Raw genomic sequence first — 19,690 nt, 5'->3', positions numbered from 1 at the left:
GCTACGCGATCTCAATTTTGACTTTTTTTTTTCCTTTTGATTTTGATTTGATAAAAAAACCAACCTAACCTAAAACTACTTAACTCTTATTAAATTTGTTATAATTTATTTACCTCAACTAATCCATACCAATCAAAATTAAAATCATATTCATTTCTAAAACGTACTTTTTCTTCTAAAAAAAATATTCAAAATTTACTCATAATCTTCTTTCATTCCCATGTAAAGATTATTTCCTTCCAGATGCATACTCCTCCAAGATATATTGCATGAAAGGAATAATATGGAGCTTAGAGTTGTAGATCGGCCCATTCCTCGAAAGAAATTTTCGTGGCTCTGCAATTCCTCCAAATTGAGTTTTTTTCTTAGTTGAGCATGACACGTTGTATCAATTTTCGCTCAAAATTTTCAATTTCATCAAATTAGACTCTGAACTTAGATAAGTATGATAACTTTTGTACTAAAAACAAAAATGTACGGTAACTTTTGCCCTTTATTCATTTTTCCATCGATTCACCCACCAAATTTAACAAAATAACAATATAAAAATTTAAAACTCACTAATTTCATAAACATAATCAAGCTTAATATAAAATAAACATTAAATAAGTCTACCAAAGCTTACATATTTCAAAAACAAAAAAAAAAAAGAACTCTAATCCTATCAAGTCTACAGCAAATATATTTTATAATTTATTGGACGTGGATGAAAATATAACTGTCAATAATCTTTCTATCTATTAGAAGTAAAAATTGCATCACATTTGAAAGTTTACAACATTTATCTAAGGAAAAAAAAGAATAGAGGCCACCCAATTGAGGGTTAAAATGAATGTTGTTGTTTTTGGTGTTTAGAATCAATGATACACACACCAAATTCTAAACCAAAGCATAAGACAGGATTATAGAAACCCAATCCCAAACCCCTTGTTTTACGCAGACACGTGCGGCTCGTGTGGCAATGCTGGTTTTGGATATTTCCACTGCGGACTACGAACTTACATTACTGACACTATCTAACGCCTGTCTCCTCCCTTTTTCTCCTTTCCTCCTTCTCCTTGGCTGTATTCGATTCCATATATATAAAAAATACCAAGAAAAATACTCTTCGCTTCATCATCTTCCATTTCTCATCCGCTGCCGCTGCCTGCAAAACGTTTTCCCCCTTCTAATCAATCTGATTGTTTCCAGATTTCAACCTACTTTTCTTTCTGCTACACATGCGGCTTTTGGGTTGGAACCTCCTGCCCAAGCCCGACGGATTTGATGTTTGGTTCTTACTCTGCAACTGCTACTTTGCTTTCTGGTTTTGATTTTCCCCAATCTATGGTTGTGTTTTTTCCTGGGTTTTTGCAGTTTGTGAAATTTAAACTGGGGTTTCTTGCAGGAATGAGGCTTTGAACTGGATTAATTGGAATTCAAAGGATTAACAAGGAAGTACCTAATCGATTTGTTTTGAAGGTTTTGTTCTATTCGTCCCCAGTTTAAGCGATCTGGAATTCGATCGTTGATCTTGATCGATCTCTGGTGCTGTGCTTTTCCGCCCGCCATGGACTAATAGCGTCCAGTTTTGGGGCTGAGAAATCCAACTGTCGGTTTTTGATCGAGGGGAGCTCGGTTTAGTTCAGATTTACTTGTAAACTCGTTTTCCTCGATGTTCTTCTGCATATGATCATGGAGAAACTCGGTAGTTTCAAAGAAATTTCGTTGGAGAAGCAGTCGAGCTCTCGCGCGGGGGTTATGGAGAAACAGAAGAGCTTCCGCGGATTCATGGAGAAGCAGAAGAGCTTCCGGATGGTGATGGAGAGGCAACTGAGTTTCATGGGCGGCGAGAGGAAGAAGGCGAAGGAATCGCCGGGGAAACGTGGGGACTCACCGCTTCACTTAGCAGCACGAGCTGGAAACGTAGCGAGAGTCATAGAGATTCTTCAGAATTGCGTTAATGAAAACGAGTCAAATGGTTTATTGTCAAAGCAGAATCTGGAAGGAGAGACTCCTCTTTATGCGGCCGCAGAAAACGGCCATGACTTTGTCGTTGCAGAGATGTTGAAATATTTGGACCTCGAGACTGCATTTATGGCCGCCAAAAATGGATTAGATGCCTTCCACGTTGCAGCAAAGCATGGCCATCTTGGTAAGAAACTTCATGGGATTAAAGCTTTTACAGGCATATATCGCATTCAATCATAATAACAAGTCCTTTAATGTAAAGACTTTAGGGATGCCTATTGCTTGAGAAATTTCTGTTTATATTGCTTGACCTTTTATCAACTGCCTAATAGTTTGTGGCTGTTCGATGCATTAATTAGCACTTCACTCCATTTTTTTAATTGAAAATTTGTATTTATCATTTTCATTGATTATGGAAGCTGTGAACTGCCTTTATTATAGACGTGCACCTGAATGACGGTACTCTCGAAGAGATTTGTGGAGCTTTAACACTTTAGTTTGGATAACATGTCTGTGTGTGATATGCGTTAGACACTTGTTAAGCACAATGGTCACAAATCGAAACTAGTTTAGCAAATTGTATATGAGTTTGACACTTGTTGACCATGCGTCAAACACTTGTCAAGCATAGTAGACATGTGTTCGACTTTCATGAACATTTATCAAACAATCATTGGATGCACAACGAATGAGTTCAAATATTTATTTATTTATTTAATTTTTAAGAAAGTGATGGATATGCAAAAAAATACAGGACAAAAATCATAAATTTAGAGTGAAAAACATTGAACTTGTTTCTTTGAAGCATATAAATACATCAGCATTATTGACTTAAAACTTTCTTGGTTTAGATGTATCTCAAATATCTTGATGTAAGGCAATATCACGAATATCTGAGGAAGTTTTTCACCTTAAACTTTATTGTTGGTTTTTTTTGCCCATGATAGAAAGCCCTTTCTCTATGTCAAAACTATACTTAACTGTTTAGTTTTTGCATATTTTCTGACTATATATTTGACCATTATAGTAATCCCTTTCTCTGTGTCAAAACGATATTTGTATATTTTTGCATTACAGAAACCTGTACCTTTCATTCTCTGATTGCATAGGATTTTGTGTCAAAATTTTACTTGACAACTAGATTTTTGGTTGTAGTCTGCTCCCCCTTTTACTTTCTGGATTTACTTTTGACTTTTCACAAGATCACCTTTTCAAATTTATCAACAAGAAAGACTGAAATAGCAAATTCAGAATCACAAGATGCCATATTCTTCAGGATATTACTCTTTGTAATATTATCAATCTTCTCTTTTCCTAATGATTTTATCTCTTCTTGAAATCGTTCTGATTTAAGAAATGTTGCAGAGGTGTTGCAGGAACTTCTTCAAGTATACCCCAACTTGGCCATGACTACAAACTCAGTCAACTCAACTGCTTTGGACACAGCAGCTACGCAGGGACACATCGATGTGGTAAATCTCCTTCTTGAAACAGACTCAGAACTTGCTAAGATTGCTCGAAACAATGGTAAGACTGCCCTTCATTCAGCTGCAAGAATGGGCCATGTTGAAGTAGTAAAATTGTTAGTAAGCAAGGACCCAAGCCTTGGTTTTCGAATGGACAAGAAGGGCCAGACCCCACTGCACATGGCTGTAAAAGGGCAGAACGAGGGGATTGTGATGGAGTTACTAAGGCCTGATCCGTCAATTTTGATGTTGGAAGATAACAAGGGAAACACAGCATTGCATATTGCTGTATCAAAGAGACGTATGCAGGTAGTTTAACAGCTTATTTTGTTTATGTTCATAGCCTGAAAAAGTATCCAATAGACAAAAATTTGCTTTCATTAGTTTGATGTGGAATATATACTATACTTAGGACCTTGGTTTTATTAGCCGATTTATCTCTCTGTTTAATTCCTGCGACGTTAAAGATGATTTTACATTTAGCCACAGGTAATTATTGCATGTAGTGTCTTGTAAATTTATAACCTTGAAAATCCAATTACTTAAGAGAGATGGGTGTCAAACAATTTTATTACCTTCAAAAGCGCCTGTGATATATGGTCTGTGGTGTAGGTATAGTTTGTTATGATTTAGTGATTTAAATCGTTAAATTATTTTTCATCTTTTTATATGCAAGGGGGGGGGGGGGGGGGGGGGGGGCGGTGGGAGGAGTTTGGATAAAAGCCTTTCTGATATCAAACGAAACCGTGTGACTTATAGAAGGCCACCCACATTGAAGTCAGAAAAGGCAAAAGCCACAGCAGATGATTCATATCCTCCGAAAAAAACATTCTTGCACAACACACACCCCAGTTTGGACTCAACCTGATAGTGAAAAATCTTTGATCACATTAACAGTGTTTTTTTTTAAACAAGATACTAACTTCTAATGAAAAGGAACAAAATGTTCAAATCAACGTTAACAGTGTTGATTACAAACTACCAACTAAGGAAGAAACTAACCTTTTTTGAGAACTTGAACTTCCCACAAACTGGCGAATTTCCTTTCGGATCTCCTGTTATGCATTTTCTATTGCATACCAAGTAAAATGCTGGTGTCCATTTTACATATCTAAGCGTTGACAAGGGCTTGGGGTCTCTTGGTTCCTACCAGCTTAGAGATCTCAATCTCAAGTTCGAACCTTCCGGTGAACTTAATACAAAAAAAAAAAAAAAGACACTTGAGGCGGGCACAGACGTCCCTTGGTATAGGAGAACAAAGCTCCAACCTCCCATTATTAAAAAAAATAGAAGTTCTCAGTTCTGAATTTTAATTCTCTTACTACTGTCTTGGCCTTGTTTTGAGATCTTTCATATCATTGCAGAATGTTTGTTGCCTATTATCTATCAATGGTATCAACATAAATGCCAACAACAAGAATGGAGAGACCCCACTGGACATTGCAGAGAAATTCGGATATTCAGAACTTGCAACTATCTTGAAGGAAGCAGGGGCAGTGAATTCCAAAGACCAGGGCAAACCCCGAAGTGCAGCCAAACAACTTAAGCAGACGGTTAGCGACATAAAGCATGATGTTGAGTCCCAACTACAGCAGACCCGCCAAACTGGTTTTAGGGTTCAGAGAATTGCCAAAAGATTAAAGAAACTTCACATTAGTGGCCTCAACAATGCCATAAACTCTGCCACTGTTGTGGCTGTTCTCATTGCTACTGTAGCTTTTGCTGCCATATTCACTGTGCCCGGCCAGTTTGTTGAGGATAAAACGAATGATTCTACTCTGGGACAAGCGCATATTGCTACGAGTGCAGCCTTCATCATTTTCTTCGTCTCTGACAGTTTGGCGTTGTTCATTTCCCTGGCAGTTGTGGTCGTCCAGACATCTGTAGTTGTGATTGAACAGAAGGCAAAGAGACAGCTTGTTTTTGTGATTAACAAGCTCATGTGGTTGGCTTGCCTCTGCATATCAGTTGCCTTTATTTCAATTACTTATGTGGTTGTTGGCTCAAACCACAAGTCCCTTGCCATCTGTGCAACTGTGATCGGTAGCACAATAATGCTTACAACAATTGGCTCCATGTGCTATTGCGTCATTCAACACAGGATGGAAGAGTCGAAATTGAGAAGTATAAATCGAGGCGAAAGCCGATCCCGTTCATATTCCATGTCTGTTGTTGCATCAGAATCGGAGTTGTTGAATAATGAATACAAAAGAATGTATGCACTTTAAGGTGATTGAGATTGAGAGAAGAACAAACATGTCAGAATAACTGGTTTCTGACTAAGCCATATGATGCTGGTCTTCAACCACTATGAAGCTGAAGACATGAAACTGGGAACTTGGACTACTCGACCAGATATAACACCGGTAAAGTCGGTCCATGTTAGCCTACTACGATCTTTTTGCATCCGGCTTAAAGGACGCATAGCATTGCGGATAATAAATACTAGAAGTTAAATGCAAATGATATCAAGATATTAGATTATGTAACAGATCAGTTGCTATATATATCTATCATTACCAGATGATAATGGTGTCGATTGTCAAAACCGATGCTTGTAGCCAGTTCATATATTTGATGCAAGTATTAGCGGTTGTACGGACCGCTGCTGGTGATCGATGTCAATACCATCACATACTGGGTTTGTAGATATTCCATTCGATCTTCGTACCATCACTTGTTTGTAGATGCCTAAATATTATTCATACCCTCTGCTCTCAATTTTCCTATATGTCCTGTTTTATGGGAATTTGAAGGCCTGAATGAGGTTCTTCATCAGTCTCCCAGTGTAAGATTTTCATCTCAATCAGATTAGCAAGAGAAAAATTTTCATTTATCCGGCAATCATAATTTTTGTTTAGATTTTAATTTTCATTCAAGAATTTAGAGTAACTAAAATAGAAATGGTATTGCAAACATAAGCTAGCTTAAAGGTAATTGATACCAGTCTCTCACTAAGAAGTTACGAGTTCGAATTTTTCCACCCCCACTTTTAGTTGTTTTCTAAGGCGATATGTAACTAACTGGCAAGTGTTTTTGTTTTTTTTTTTTGTTTTTTGATTTTTTTAAACGCAACATTGGTTTCTTTTAAACTTCTTTGTGTCCTTTTTTTCTGACGGATTAAACTCTCTGTTAGAAGGTCAGAAAAAAGACTATCACCTTGACCAAACCATGGGAATAATGCACACATTTCCCATGGGATGAATGAGATATCAAGAATGTTGAAATTGAAGAGTGAGCTCAACTTACAAACAACCTTTGTCTGCCCTGTGCTTCTATTGAGTCGTGTACTTATTTCACAAAACAACTTTCTCAAAATAGACTAGTAAAAATTTGATTTTTATCCCAAACAATACTCCATGGACACCCCACTATTTCTGTAATAAACAAACCAGCAATAGTAACTGTCTGCAAGGAATTTCGGCGAATAGAAACTCCAAATAAGTCAACTTAATTTGTATTTATGTATTAGTGTTAGAATCTCTAACGTATAATCCTTAGAATCTCTAATGTATAATCCTATAATGCTTTCTCTGAGGTGCAAACTTTAATTTGTGGGCTTGTGAGCTTGTTCTTGAATGACGAAGGTTGATGCCTTCGGCTCCTAGTTTGTTGAAGTCTTCGGTTTTGAACTTATTGAAGACCTTGGTTTGTTGATGAAGTTCTTACACTTCTAGCTTGATGAAGTTATTCGACTTGTAGCTTTTGAAGAGTTATTCAGTTTGTTGAAGTAGTTAATAGGCTTATAGCTTGATGAAGTTCTTCTGCTTGTAATTTTTTGACTATAGAGCACGATGAAGTCTTCAACTTATTGAAGTTCTTCAGCTATGGAGCTTGGAGCTCTTCAGCTATGAAGTTTGATGAAGTTCTTTGACTATGCAAGGAGAAGATTTGATTCTTGAAGGTCTCATAGTCTTCGATTTTACAAGTTTGATTTTGAAGGATCTGATGGCTCTAAATCCAAATCCTTCTCCCCTCAAACGAGAGGTGACCTCCTCTATTTATAGAGTCTTAGTAGGTATTATATGAGTATTCCTCTCATCGGCTTGATGGGTTTGAGCCAAATCTCTACATGAGTTGATCTAATTAGCCGAGATGTCATAAGAAGGATCATAAGAAAGACCCGACATAATTTGATTTTTAGATTTTAAAATTGATTTGAGTACACATGTAAATTTGTGATTGATCATAAATATAATTTTAAAATAATGACGCGAGAGAAATTGATGTTTTAGCGAAAGAAAATGAGCATATTTAGACACCACAACAAGATATAAATCCACCTGGTTTTGGCAATCCCTCCACAAAATCCATGAAAATATCCTCCCAAATCTTATTCGAAATAGGTAATGGTCAAATGAGGCCAACAGGAGCTAAGGATAAATCCTTTGCCTGTTGACACACTGTACAATCAACAATGAACGAACGAACACAAGTCTTCATCCCCTTCCAATAAACTGACTGTTGGTATGTTTTAAAACTCCTCCATGACCCCCACAAAGTTTGGAACATTGATTCTGCATGAATACCGCACTCTTTTTAAAACTACTTAGGTGTGATAGGTAGAGAATGACTAAAAAAAGGTTATGGAACATTGATTTTGCATCAATACGGTACTGTTTAAGATCCCACGTTGAAAAGAAAAGGATCCTAACAAGGGTTTATAACATAAGTGGGCTACTCCTCTCAAGCGCGATAGTCAATACAAAAACGCCAGCTTCTGTCCTTCTTAATGTCGAGCTTGAAAAAGTATTCTTGCGCAGCTAAATTATCTGGCAAATAACATCACCTTAACGAGCTTTTTGGAACTGAGGGTATCGGTAGAGACATACATTCACCACTGGTGTGCCCATAATTTGTTCAATGGCTTGATCTTTGTTACATACAGGTGAAAGTTCAAGGAGAGGGTCCAACGTAGTGGCAAATTGGCATAAAATACCCTGAATTTTCCACTTGAAATTGCTAAGAACATCAACATTTGGCGTTAATTCAACTAATAGCTCATCTTTGCCCACCAATTTAATCAACGATTTAAGGGATATCTGAGATCATACCAAACTACAGTCTCCCCATAATTAAACGGCCCAGTTCCCTAATTTGAAATCCGATCTCAGAAGCAAGCCAATCCATCTAAACATTACCTAGAGATGAAGTCTTCAATAGTCCCCATTCTTTCTTTTTTTTTTTTTTTGATATCCGTGTGTGTCCGGGCCAACTTACGCGCACCTCGGCCATCATGGAATTTGAACCAATTCCCTTTTAATTAACCTTGGTCCCTTTGTGTTGGGATTATGAAGCCAAAACAGGAAACTTATGTCCTATGAAGAAAAAGATTTTTCAACACTATTACCAATTCCTACTGGGGGTAGGATATTATTGTCTTATAAGGATTACAATATTGGTTTCCTATAAGAATTAGGATATTTGGCCTTTTATAAATAGAGCTCTTATGTTAAGTGTTTTATTTGTACATAATCCAGATAAAAGGGACTTGAGTGGGTGTGGGTAGTGTTGAAAAGGATTATGTATCTCGTGGGTTTAGTGAGTGTTTTTTATTCCTGTACCTAAGTTTAGTGTGTTATAATACTTAGAAGCTAGGTGGCTTTTGTTGGGACATCTAGGGGATATTTTTGGGAGCGTTTTGTATTCCAATCCTTAAACAGTTATGAGTGAATTACCGACATCTGAGTGGAAGACGGGATGTAGCCCTTAGTGGTGAACCAGTATAATTTGCTGTGTCATTATTCTTGTGCTTTTACAGTTTTCTTCCTATTTGCATATTTTTTGTTGTGTTTGGATATTTCTATGGAATGAGAAATTTCCCAACAAGTGGTATCAAAGCTATAAGATTGCAACATCATGGGAGACAAATATCATGCACACTATTACTATGAAGGGGTTCTGAAGTTCATCGAGGAAAATTTCAGTTTTTTGAAGATGCAGGTAAATGATCTTTTTACATGAAAGAAGATATACAAGACTTTGGGGGAGAGACCAGCAAGGATGACAGATAAGGATTGAAGTGAGATGGATGAGCAGGCCATTGCGAACATCAAATGTCGTTATCGATGAATATTTGTAGTTTGGTGGCGAAAGAGACTACAGCGAAAGAATTATTGAAGGCTTTGCAAGACAGGTATGAAAAACTTTCTGCCAATACAAAAATACTTTTGTGGATTAATTATTTTAATATCCACATGGAGGAGGGAACCTCGGTAAATTCCCACATTAATTAGCTCACCGATATCTTGAACAAATTAGAAGGGATAGGTGTCAAGATTGAAGAGGAGGTGAAAGCTATGGGATTGTTGACGTCTTTGCCTGACAATTGGGAGACGATGAAGACTGCAGTGTCGAATTCATTAGGGGAAAATAGCTTGAAATTTCAGCTATTTGTGATGTCGCGTTATCTAATGAAGCCCGAAGAAAATTAGGGAAAATGTCTGCATCTACTTCAGGGGTAGAAAACGGGGTTGAATCAGCTTTGGTAGCTCAGAACAAAGGAAAGGCAAAGGTGAATTACAATGGGAAGCAGCAGCAGAGATATAGTAGGGGTAGTGGGAGTTCCAATGGGGGAGTGGAGTGTAAACTTACTGCCACAAGAAGGGACACGTTAAACGCTTTTGCAAGAAGTTCAAAGAAGATTTTGAGAAGGGGAACAATACTGCAAATGTTGTAACAGAAGAAGAACGGATTGAAGAGTTTCTGGCTTGTGTTCAGAGGAACGTATCTGTACACCAGTTGATAGTAGACACTACAATATCACTGCACGTTGCTTCAGACAGACATTGATTCTTATCTCTTACTGTAGGTGATTATGGCTCAGTGAAGATGGGGAATGAGAGTATCTCCAAGGTGAGAGGAATTGGAGATGTTTGTTTAAAGACAGGCAAAGGGGCCAAGTTGGTTTTACAAGCGTCAGGTATATTTTTAGCATTAGATTTAATTTGTTATCCGTAGGGAAGCTAGATGACGATAGCTACAACAGCGAGTTTAGTGGGGCTTGCTAGAAACTCAGGAGGGAATCCAGGGTGGTGGCAACAGGCCACAAGAGATCTTCTGTTTATGTGTCTGAGTTTAAGGTTGCCAAGGGATCTGAGAGACAGAGGATGTAAAGTGTAGCTGCAGATGGTTCAGGGCGAGACTTGAAAGAATCAGTAGCATTGACAGTCAGGACAGATCAAGAAATCTGCCATCAGTTCAAGTACAACAGTTGGGAAGTAGAAAAAGGGGAAAGGGGAACAGCTTAGAGAGGTGTTCAGTAGACTTTCGGAACAATACTCCAATTGTCAGACGGATGAGCGAGCTGATGAAGTTGTATAGGCGAGATAGTGCATTGAGGGAGAAGACTACAGTTGGTGTTGAAATCAAAGGTAATGTCTCCAAAAAGGAAACAGACTTGGGTGGGAGCGCCAAGTCATCAAAGGAATCATCCTTCAGAGGTCGTTGGGTTCGATCGAGAAAGGAAGTGACAAAGACCACTTAAATCAAGTGGGAGAACGTGGTGTCTCTGATGTCTGGGAGATAAGACCACGTAGGATTGCTCAGTCTTGGAGCAATCACAGACAGATTTTGGGTAGGGTCGAGTAGTGTGGATCAGTTTATTGATATAGCAGTCAGAACTATGCCTTGACAAAGGGTGTCAAGAAGTTGATGGGACACTGTTGATGCAGTGGGAGGCAGAGATTTGTCGCTTTGTCTCCAAATGAGAGATTGTTGGGATTATGGAGCCAAAACAGGAATCTCATGTCCTAGGAAGAAAATGATTTTTCAACACTATTACCAATTCCTACCGGAGTAGGATATTGTTGTCTTATAAGGATTACAATATTGTTTTCCTATAAGAATTAAGATATTTGGCCTCTTATAAATAGAACTATTATGTTAAGGTTTCATCTGTACAGAATCCAAATAAAAAGGACTTGAGTGGTTGTGGACAGTGTTGAAAAGGATTCTGTATCCGTGGGTTTAGTGAGTTTTTTTTTATTCTTGTACCTAAGTATAGTGTATTATAATACTTAGAAGCTAGGAGACTTTTGTTGGGACCTCTAGGGAATATTTTTGGGGAGTGTTTTGTATTCCAATCCTATTAGTGAATTACCAACATCTGAGTGGAAGACGGGACGTAGCCCTAAATGGTGAACCAGTATAATTTGCTGTTCGTTATTCTTGTGCTTTTACAGTTTTCTTCTTATTTGCATATTTTTTGTTGTGTTTGGATATTTCTGTGGAAGGGGAAATTATTCAGGTCAATTAATTTCCCAACATTTTTGACCCATAGCCACTAGTCCTAATTCATTAATGATCCTCCTCATCGTATGATACTCCACTATATATCAACTACCTCTTTTTTGCCCATGTATCTGCAGATTTTCATGATTTTTGGCAAAACGATCCTTACCATCGAAATTTAGTGATACCACTGCCATTTCTTCTGCTTGAAATTGTTTCAAGTTTTCTTCTATCTTTTCAATCAGTTGTGTCGCCCCTTTCGTCTCGCCTATCGTCTAATCCTCATCCTATTCGTTGAGGACCACCTAGACTTGATGAAGCTCTTTCCACTTGCATCGATAGCCTGGAACAAATTTCTCATCACATTTGAAGCAGAGGCCTTTGTCTGAAATGCACTACTCTCATTAAACGCTTGAAAGTCGAGAATCGTGATAGCCTTCCAATCATCTTATTGTCTTAATCTTGTTAGAAAGAATGGTGATGCTGTACATGATGCCTAGAGGGAGAACCTCATTGTACATGGTAGAGATTTGTTCCTTTCTCACCAAAGGGTGCATCAAGCTTTTCAAACATGGATTTGGCAGTAGCATGTCGATCCTTGATCAAAAAAGGGATATCGGACCCGTGGATTCAACTATAACGATAGCAATCATTGATTAACTATAATTACTTTTGCCATATTTGTAATTATGTTACATTATGTGGCTACTAAAAATAAAGGCAATAATTTTTACATTCTGTCAAGCTTGCAAATCATCAAAGAAGGAAAACCTTAAATAATCACACAAACTCGATTCTCGTTGTTTAGTGTAAAAAAGGAACAATGGAAAGGCAAAGGAGATGAAGCTATAAGGCAAATTCACAAATAGTATCATACATACAAACAAATTATTAGTAAAACCAATTTAAGATTAATCACCACCCCCTTCCCTTCTTTATCAGCACGAAAGAAAAACCAAGGCCATATGTAAAATAACTTATTTTATCTACTCATCTATTTCCCCTTTTCTCCAACACTTGATGATAAAACAGACTCAATACATGTATAATCACTTAGCAGCCACAAGTAGAAAGCAGTGCAGCGACCTCCAAATCTTCAGTATCGACCACCTCTTTTCGACATGGGACTATAAACAACTCGTGTGTACTCGGTGTGTCATCAAAATATTTTCTGTAGTACTTGGTGGCTAGTTTTTGTGTTTTATTCCCCAAATATCTCTATGACATGACTAACTAACTTGATCCTATACCTTCATTAGCAGGCACGCAAACCAGTCTCATATTATTAACAACCATAAATTAAAACGCCCATTCTATCCCCCTTCAGAAAATACACTGTACCACTATAAAGAATTCACTCTTCTAAGAACGCGCTGTGGTCTCCGCTTCTCAATGACTGGGATGAGTTTCTCCTTGAGCTTCAATAGAATGTATCAGTACGTCAGTAATACTACCAGTAAAGAGAACCAAATCAATCCAGTTCAATTGAATAAAAATTAATAGGTAAAGTTCTGATCCAGCAAATTCTACCTAATTCATTTTGTGCAGAAGAAACATTAACAATCGATTCAAAGTTTAATTACTGTGAAGTTCAAGAGATTGTGGGAAAATAACAAATATCAAGAACAAATTGCACTCAAAGAAACCAAGTGATAAGCTCGGAATTTCAATTTGTGATTATTCTGTTTCGGTGAACATAGACTAGCCAATTACATGTAATTGAAAATCAAAACTAATATGTAATTTGAGGCTGGGAAAACAGATGTCTATTTGGATTATTATAACTTCACTGCTGCTTTCAAGTCAAACCAGAGTTTCATGAACAAATTTCAGAATGGTCTATGGAAAAAATGAAATGGGCAACGAGTTGTTCTTCCTAAATAACGTGTTTGTTAAAAGAATCAATTGCAAATCAAGAAAATCAGCAACTTAAATGAAATACTATGGTGTATGAAATAGCCATGTCTTTTGAGATGGGAAAAGACAGTACCAAATATAGATCACATGTATATAGACACTCACATACAAGAAACCTTCAAAGGTTTACCAATTTAAACTAACAAAAAATATGTTACATGCCAAGTACAGAGAAAAGTTACTTCACATGAAGAGATGCTTTGTTGAATGGTGATGTTGGATATGGTAGTAATCAAACAGTAATCACAAAGAGAAGTCACGAACCAACCAGTTGGACAAAATCCCCCCAAATCCCTCTCAGTTCAAATTCTAGGAATGAATTTTTTAACAAAGTTGAATGGAAAGATTAGTTGCATTTTGAACAAAATGACGATATCTTAAGAAAATTCATCTGGAGCTTTCAATCCAAATAAAGCCAGAAATAATTGCTAAGTCTAACTCCTAATCAATAGTTCAAATCAAGATGATAAAGATACTTTCGAAATGGTTTGGTTGTACTTAATCCCTATTATGGATCATTAACAATTAGAGATCTTTATTTTATTATTATTTATTCTCTTCTTATTTTTTATTTTTTGTCGGCTACATTGCTCCAGGTTTGTTTTTGGTGGCCCTATCTATCTTAATAGAAGTTGGTTTCTTAAAAACACAAATATATGGTTGCTTTTCTTCTAATTACTATTATATTATTATTTCAGAAGAAAATACTTTTTGTGCTATTTAATTAGCCCATTCTGTTGTCACTAGTCGATTTAAAAACTTCAATTATCTTTGTTTTTTCTATTCTTATCACCTAAATAGTTGTTGAGGAACATCAAGACAAACATTTCCCAAATTTTCAAGTCACTTTGTAATGGTTAGACTGTTTAAGAATCTTAGCACCTAAGAGCTGAAGAGATAGAAGAAGTCAAATCTGTCTAGAGGATCTTTCAAGTCAAGATGATGGACAAATATCAAATTATTTTTGTAATTAGTTTTACCTGAGAGGAGTTCTAATCCGTTGGTAATCTGTGTCGCATTTTGTTAATGAATATATTACTATGGGTTTGAATTACACACACACACACACACACACAGAATGATGCAAATATCATGAAACACCAGTATGAGCATTAACTTATCTTTTCAGACCACTTACCTAGGAATTTCTGGGTAAGTTTTCCATAAAAATTAGTTAATGGCACTAGGCTTTGGTACTGTTCCATGAAGGTAATATGCAATTAGAGGACGATGCTGGAAGAAAAATAGCTGTCTCCTCATATGGTTGTCACAAGGCTAAATAACTCCAGAATAATTAAAATAACAAAATCCAGGTGCATTAGAAACCATTTCTTTTATTAGAGTAGTTGAAAGATGAGCTGGAAATTAATAACTTCCTGCCACCCCAAAACGACTAAGGGTACCTTATTAAAAATGTCTCTGTCATTCCCAATTTTCTCAACAGGATTTCAAAGGAAAATTTTCCATAATATATAAATTAAAACAAGTTTCTCGAACTTATTTTCTTAAACATCAAGTTTTATTTTCGTGCTTATGCTTATTTTTTCTTCAAACAATCATGTTTCTTTGGGATAAGCTTCGGTAATCATATTACTACATAAAGAAGTTTGTAATTTATTTTCTTATATGAATTTGTTTAATAACCGTCACTGTCTAAGCTGACTTATACATGCCTGGACTAATTCCATAGAACAAACAATTCGATCCTGCAACAGTTCAACTTCTAAACCAAAAACTGAGAAGTAGCTACTGGACTCAAACCTAAGACATAACATCTGAGTTTATTTTTCTGAATGATAAATGACCTCTCAATTCACAAATATAAAACATAAGGTTACAGCTGTCTAGAACTACAATCTTTTACTATCCAACATGGCACCTGAGTTCATCTGAGTTACCAATGCATGTAAATATAGCATGAGATAAGTCCATACATATTATGTAAGTTACCACAGATTACAACATGGTTAAGTCAGTGTCCTGTGATTTGGCCTTTTAATACTCTTTAAGATGAGCTGCTTTTGGTTAGAGAAATGAACGTGACTAAATAAATAAAAACATGTATATACAACTCGTGAAATTAAGAAACATAGGCAAGCCCTTAATCCCAAAAAATGTTCTAATTTAACACTCTCATACGCAAAGCACACATCAAATACTACACATAGAAAGAAAAATAATCTCAAACAAGAAGTACATACCTGCTTAGACCGTTCCTTGACGTGCTCAGCCTGCATTTAGAATTTGATTCCTCAGAACTTCTGAATGGATGATCATTTAGACTTGACACATACAGAAACCCTAAGATGAATCCAGCATGCAGTGGACCAAAGTCATCAAAATGAGCAGAACTCATCGGCATATCGTGACCTAGTTCCGACGACCATGGAATGGCATTTCTTATGGCATTAATAAATGCATATAATTTTAATTGGCTACAGAAAAGTATGTATTGAAGTTGAGGTTAGCAGAGTAAAGGAAACAATAATTTGTGAATTGTGATTAGTTTTACTGAATTAATTGTTGACCCCAACCGTCCCAAAATTATTATATATAGATTATAGTTCCTGGGGACTTCCACATATTTCTTTTGAGAAAAAGAATCACAGCCTGAATCTCTAGGAGAATGAAGAAAAACAGACGCAAAAGTTCAGGAGGGTCAGATCCTCTTGGATGTAAATAGAAACCTTTCTTCAGCATCTTCCTCCTGAGAAAAGGAGGCACAAGGGCATTGCTGAACTTTCCACAAGCCAGAAACTCGAGCACGTCTTTAATTGTTGTTTTGGCCCTCTCTCAGCTGTGACTTTTGTAAGATTTTATTTTATTTTTTTGTATTCTTTCATTTTTCTGAATGAAAGCCTGGTTTTATTATTAATAAAAATTATTATAAAATTAAAAATTAAATAGAAAAACCCTTTTAAGAGCAAACCCAGGACAGGATCTCTCTCTCCTGCCGTTTATGTTCCAAGACTTCCGCAATCTTTCAGGAGAAAGAGGGTCAAGATCAGGATCCTCTCCACCTTATGAGTACAGCAGGGTCAGTATGGTTTTTCCTTCCCTCCTCTTTCAAGCATTAGTCTCAGAAAGAAAATACAACAGAACCTACTGATAATACTGATTTTAAGAAGAAAAATATTACATGTATCACTTGAGAGTCAGCTCCTTGAGTGGCACAAACTGCCATTAGAACACGCAGTCCCAACTGGTTATCCAATCGATAGGTAATTAAGGTGATGGGAGCATGAAGGGAAGGGGTGACAAATGTAGTGATACTTGCTTAAATGTGAAAAATAAGAGCGTGTTTGGGAGTGATGGTAGAATGAGTAATTTTGAAAAAAGAGATTTAAATGTAATTAATTTTCCAAAATCACCGTCTAAGTGATACTTTAAAGTTGATTTTAATCTTTAAAATCAATTTTCTAATTTGTCATGATCAATGGAAAGGGAAGTGATTTTGACATGGCAAAAAGTGATTTAATCACTCCCAAACACACCCCAACTACCAAGTATTCACTAAAAGAAAAGAAAAACAAGAATTTCGTTCAGAGGTACCTCTTCTCTCAAGAGCCGTGCATTTTCCTCCTCCAGTTGGGCCACGAGAGACTCCAGCTCTAGCGTATATGCCTAAATTAAAGGTCGTTGAAATGAAATTCAAATAAGAATTAGAAAACCAGAACCAACTTCTTCAAGAACCAAACAGCTCAAATTACGAAGCTGAACTAATTTTTATTCGTCTCAGAGACACGAAAGTTAAATCACGAGTTCTGACATAAGCACAAAAATTAGATACCTGCTTGCGTTCCCTAGAACGGGCAGCGGATTCCCTGTTCTTGATCATCCGTCTCTGTTTTTGCTGTGTGGCCTTGTCAACTGGTTCCTCAACAGCCCTTCTCTTCCCTCTTCCAACTCCAACCATTCTTCCCTCGATTCCACTTCCGTATGCAACCATGGCACCTTCCAATTGCTGCGACGGCATCTGAAACTGGTTATTAAGGGCTGTGGAGTCCACAGCGTAGCCCCCAGGTTTGGAGATTACAGGGACCCTCACGTCCTCACGCACAGCCCCGGCCTTAGATAGAAAATCCTCGAGGGTTATTTCCTGATCCGTAGCAGCCTCCCGCCTCTGATCGCTCCCGGCAACGATCTCCTTCCACACCTCCTCCACAGTCCTGGTGCTCAAATCCTTGGGCAGCGGAAAGCTCTCTTGGCGCGCGATCGAGGCCCCAATGATGGTAGTTTCGTCCTGCACTTGCACTTGCACTTGGTTGTGACTCTGACCATCAGAATAGATGTTCTTGAGGAGGTCGTCCATGCTCATGGAAACCAAATTCCTGGAAGAATCACTGTGGTGCAGATCAGCGATAATTGTGGAAATAGAACAAACAGAGGACTCGCGCGGCAGATCCGGATTGGTCTTCGACGTGGACGCCATCTCCACATTCGAGGAAGCCATGCCGAAATTCTAGGGTTTCCCACAGACTTGTTCAGCTCTGTCGCTCACCCCACCAAGTCAAATTTGACAAAGTTTTGGGTGAAAAATTTCTGCTGCAATCTTGCTTCTTCTTCTCCTTCTCGAAAGAAGTGGAAAAAGGGTGTGATCCGTGGGATTGGAAAGCGCAAAAGCGGGTTGGTTGGTTGGAACTTGGGGAAAGGGGGCATGAATCTCGCCACCAATTTGACGAATGACGGCTGAAGTAAACAATGATAATAATAACAGTTCAACTTGCAAATTGAAAAGTATTTTGGGAGAGTTGAGATTTGTTAGGGAATCACACAGAAAAATTGGTTGTTTTCTGAAAAAGGAAAGAAAAGAGAGAGAGATGAAGATGAGACGATACAATTGTAAAACCGCACGCGACGCAACGCAACTGCTTCAGATCTTCCCTCCACTTTACTTCCATCAATATGGAAGTGGAACTCATAAATTTTACTATTATCAAATTTTGCATATTCACTTTTTATTAATATAAAATTTGCTAAATATACAAAAAGATCCTTCGTGTTATAAGCTCTTCTCAATTTCATCCTCAGTTTTTAACTCTCTCTGTTAGTGTAATTTTTTTTTCCTTCCAATTTTTGGCACATGTTCGGTAACTATTTTACTTTTTTGTGCTGTTTACAACTCTACGTGTTTCTTTATTTTGTTATCTATATTTGTAGCTAAATTTAAAAACTAAAAAAATGTAGCTTTTAAGGATCTGTTGGTAATATTGTCATTTATTCTAATCTCTTTTTTACTACAAAAATATAACTGATGTTAGTCTCACGCGTAACTTTTACCGGGTAAGTTCAAAAATAATGAGTGAAGAACTACTGAACTAAATCGACTATGTAGTAAAGGTCATCGAACTCGAGCCCAACGTTAAAAATGTAATTGTTTAACCATGTATCCGCCTTATTGCGTATTTCACGCCTAAAATATCGAAGATAACCATAGGATGAGACCCACAACTCCGATGGTTAGAACTTAAGCCTGCGATGTTTCAGATGCTCCAAACAGTAGGACCATTCCATGGGCTTGCATTAGAAGATCCTGATAGACACCTAGAGTAAGGAGGCTATACACCTGAAGTTATTCCCTTATTCTCTAACGAATACTACTGGAGCATGGTTGGATTATTTATGTGCCAAGTCAATAACTTCATGTAATGACTTAGCTGAAAAGTTCCTGATGAAATACTTTCCACCATAAAAAAATGCGGAGCTTAGGAGCAAGATCAACAATTTTCAACAACCAGGAGAATCTTTGAGTGAGTCTTGGGAAAGGTTCAAGGGACTGCTCCATAAATATCCACATCACGGGATACCACGATGCATTCAAATTGAAACATATTATAACAGACTTGTTGATGCAGAAATTTGGCTTCCTGAGATTCCGCTAAATTCGCACAAATCTTCAAGAATAAAAGGGATCAATGAGACATGCAAAACAAAATAGCATTAAAGACTGGTGTGGCTCTTACCACACAAGTTTTGATGCTTAAGTCAGAATCGGAGTAGTTGAGTATAAAGTATGGGGTGTTGTGAGCATACCTTTAGGGTTTAGCTCACTCTCCTATTTATAGAGGTCGAATCATAATTCCTTCAGGATTTAAATCAGTTGAACCTTATTCCCTTTAGGATTT

The 19,690-nt window shown here is 37.3% G+C and overlaps 2 protein-coding genes and 1 non-coding gene across 8 annotated transcripts; 1 reads left to right on the top strand and 2 right to left on the bottom strand.

The window, feature by feature from the left end:
- The first annotated feature begins 1,040 nt into the window (after nucleotides 1–1,040).
- Nucleotides 1,041–6,068, top strand: LOC111025062 (ankyrin repeat-containing protein At5g02620). 3 transcript variants are annotated; one of them, XM_022302914.2, is made up of 4 exons: nucleotides 1,041–1,268; nucleotides 1,388–2,134; nucleotides 3,316–3,725; nucleotides 4,781–6,068. In XM_022302914.2, exons 2-4 carry the CDS (start codon nucleotides 1,669–1,671, stop codon nucleotides 5,642–5,644), a joined length of 1,740 nt encoding a protein of 579 aa, XP_022158606.1. In that variant the 5' UTR covers nucleotides 1,041–1,268; nucleotides 1,388–1,668; the 3' UTR covers nucleotides 5,645–6,068. The 3 variants fall into 3 exon arrangements, with proteins under 3 accessions (XP_022158606.1, XP_022158607.1, XP_022158605.1); XM_022302915.2 differs by having other exon boundaries at nucleotides 1,041–1,273; XM_022302913.2 differs by having other exon boundaries at nucleotides 1,041–1,306.
- Nucleotides 6,069–12,485: 6,417 nt separating this feature from the next.
- LOC111025063 (bZIP transcription factor 12) lies at nucleotides 12,486–18,465 on the bottom strand. Of its 4 annotated transcripts, none has more exons than XR_015790325.1 (4): nucleotides 17,356–18,465; nucleotides 17,118–17,189; nucleotides 15,767–15,866; nucleotides 12,486–13,066 (listed from the first exon to the last, which is right to left on the bottom strand). XR_015790325.1 is itself a non-coding variant. In XM_022302916.2 (4 exons), the coding sequence occupies exons 1-4, from the start codon at nucleotides 18,016–18,018 to the stop codon at nucleotides 12,992–12,994; spliced, it is 840 nt and encodes a 279-aa protein (XP_022158608.1). In that variant the 5' UTR covers nucleotides 18,019–18,464; the 3' UTR covers nucleotides 12,486–12,991. The 4 variants fall into 4 exon arrangements, 3 of the variants coding, with proteins under 3 accessions (XP_022158608.1, XP_022158609.1, XP_087979151.1); XM_022302916.2 differs by having other exon boundaries at nucleotides 15,767–15,796; nucleotides 17,356–18,464; XM_022302917.2 differs by lacking the exon at nucleotides 12,486–13,066 and having other exon boundaries at nucleotides 15,780–15,935.
- Nucleotides 18,466–19,266: 801 nt separating this feature from the next.
- Nucleotides 19,267–19,370, bottom strand: LOC148211783 (small nucleolar RNA R71). The gene has a single exon (XR_015790582.1). It is a non-coding gene; the product is annotated as a small nucleolar RNA R71 (small nucleolar RNA).
- Nucleotides 19,371–19,690: the final 320 nt, after the last annotated feature.

This window comes from Momordica charantia (assembly GCF_013281855.1).
Source record: "Momordica charantia cultivar OHB3-1 chromosome 4 unlocalized genomic scaffold, Mcharantia_2.0 BLBB01000004.1, whole genome shotgun sequence".
NCBI classification, from domain to species: Eukaryota; Viridiplantae; Streptophyta; class Magnoliopsida; order Cucurbitales; family Cucurbitaceae; genus Momordica; species Momordica charantia.
Note: the sequence above shows the minus strand (reverse complement) of the source record. Positions and strands in the feature narration are given on the sequence as shown.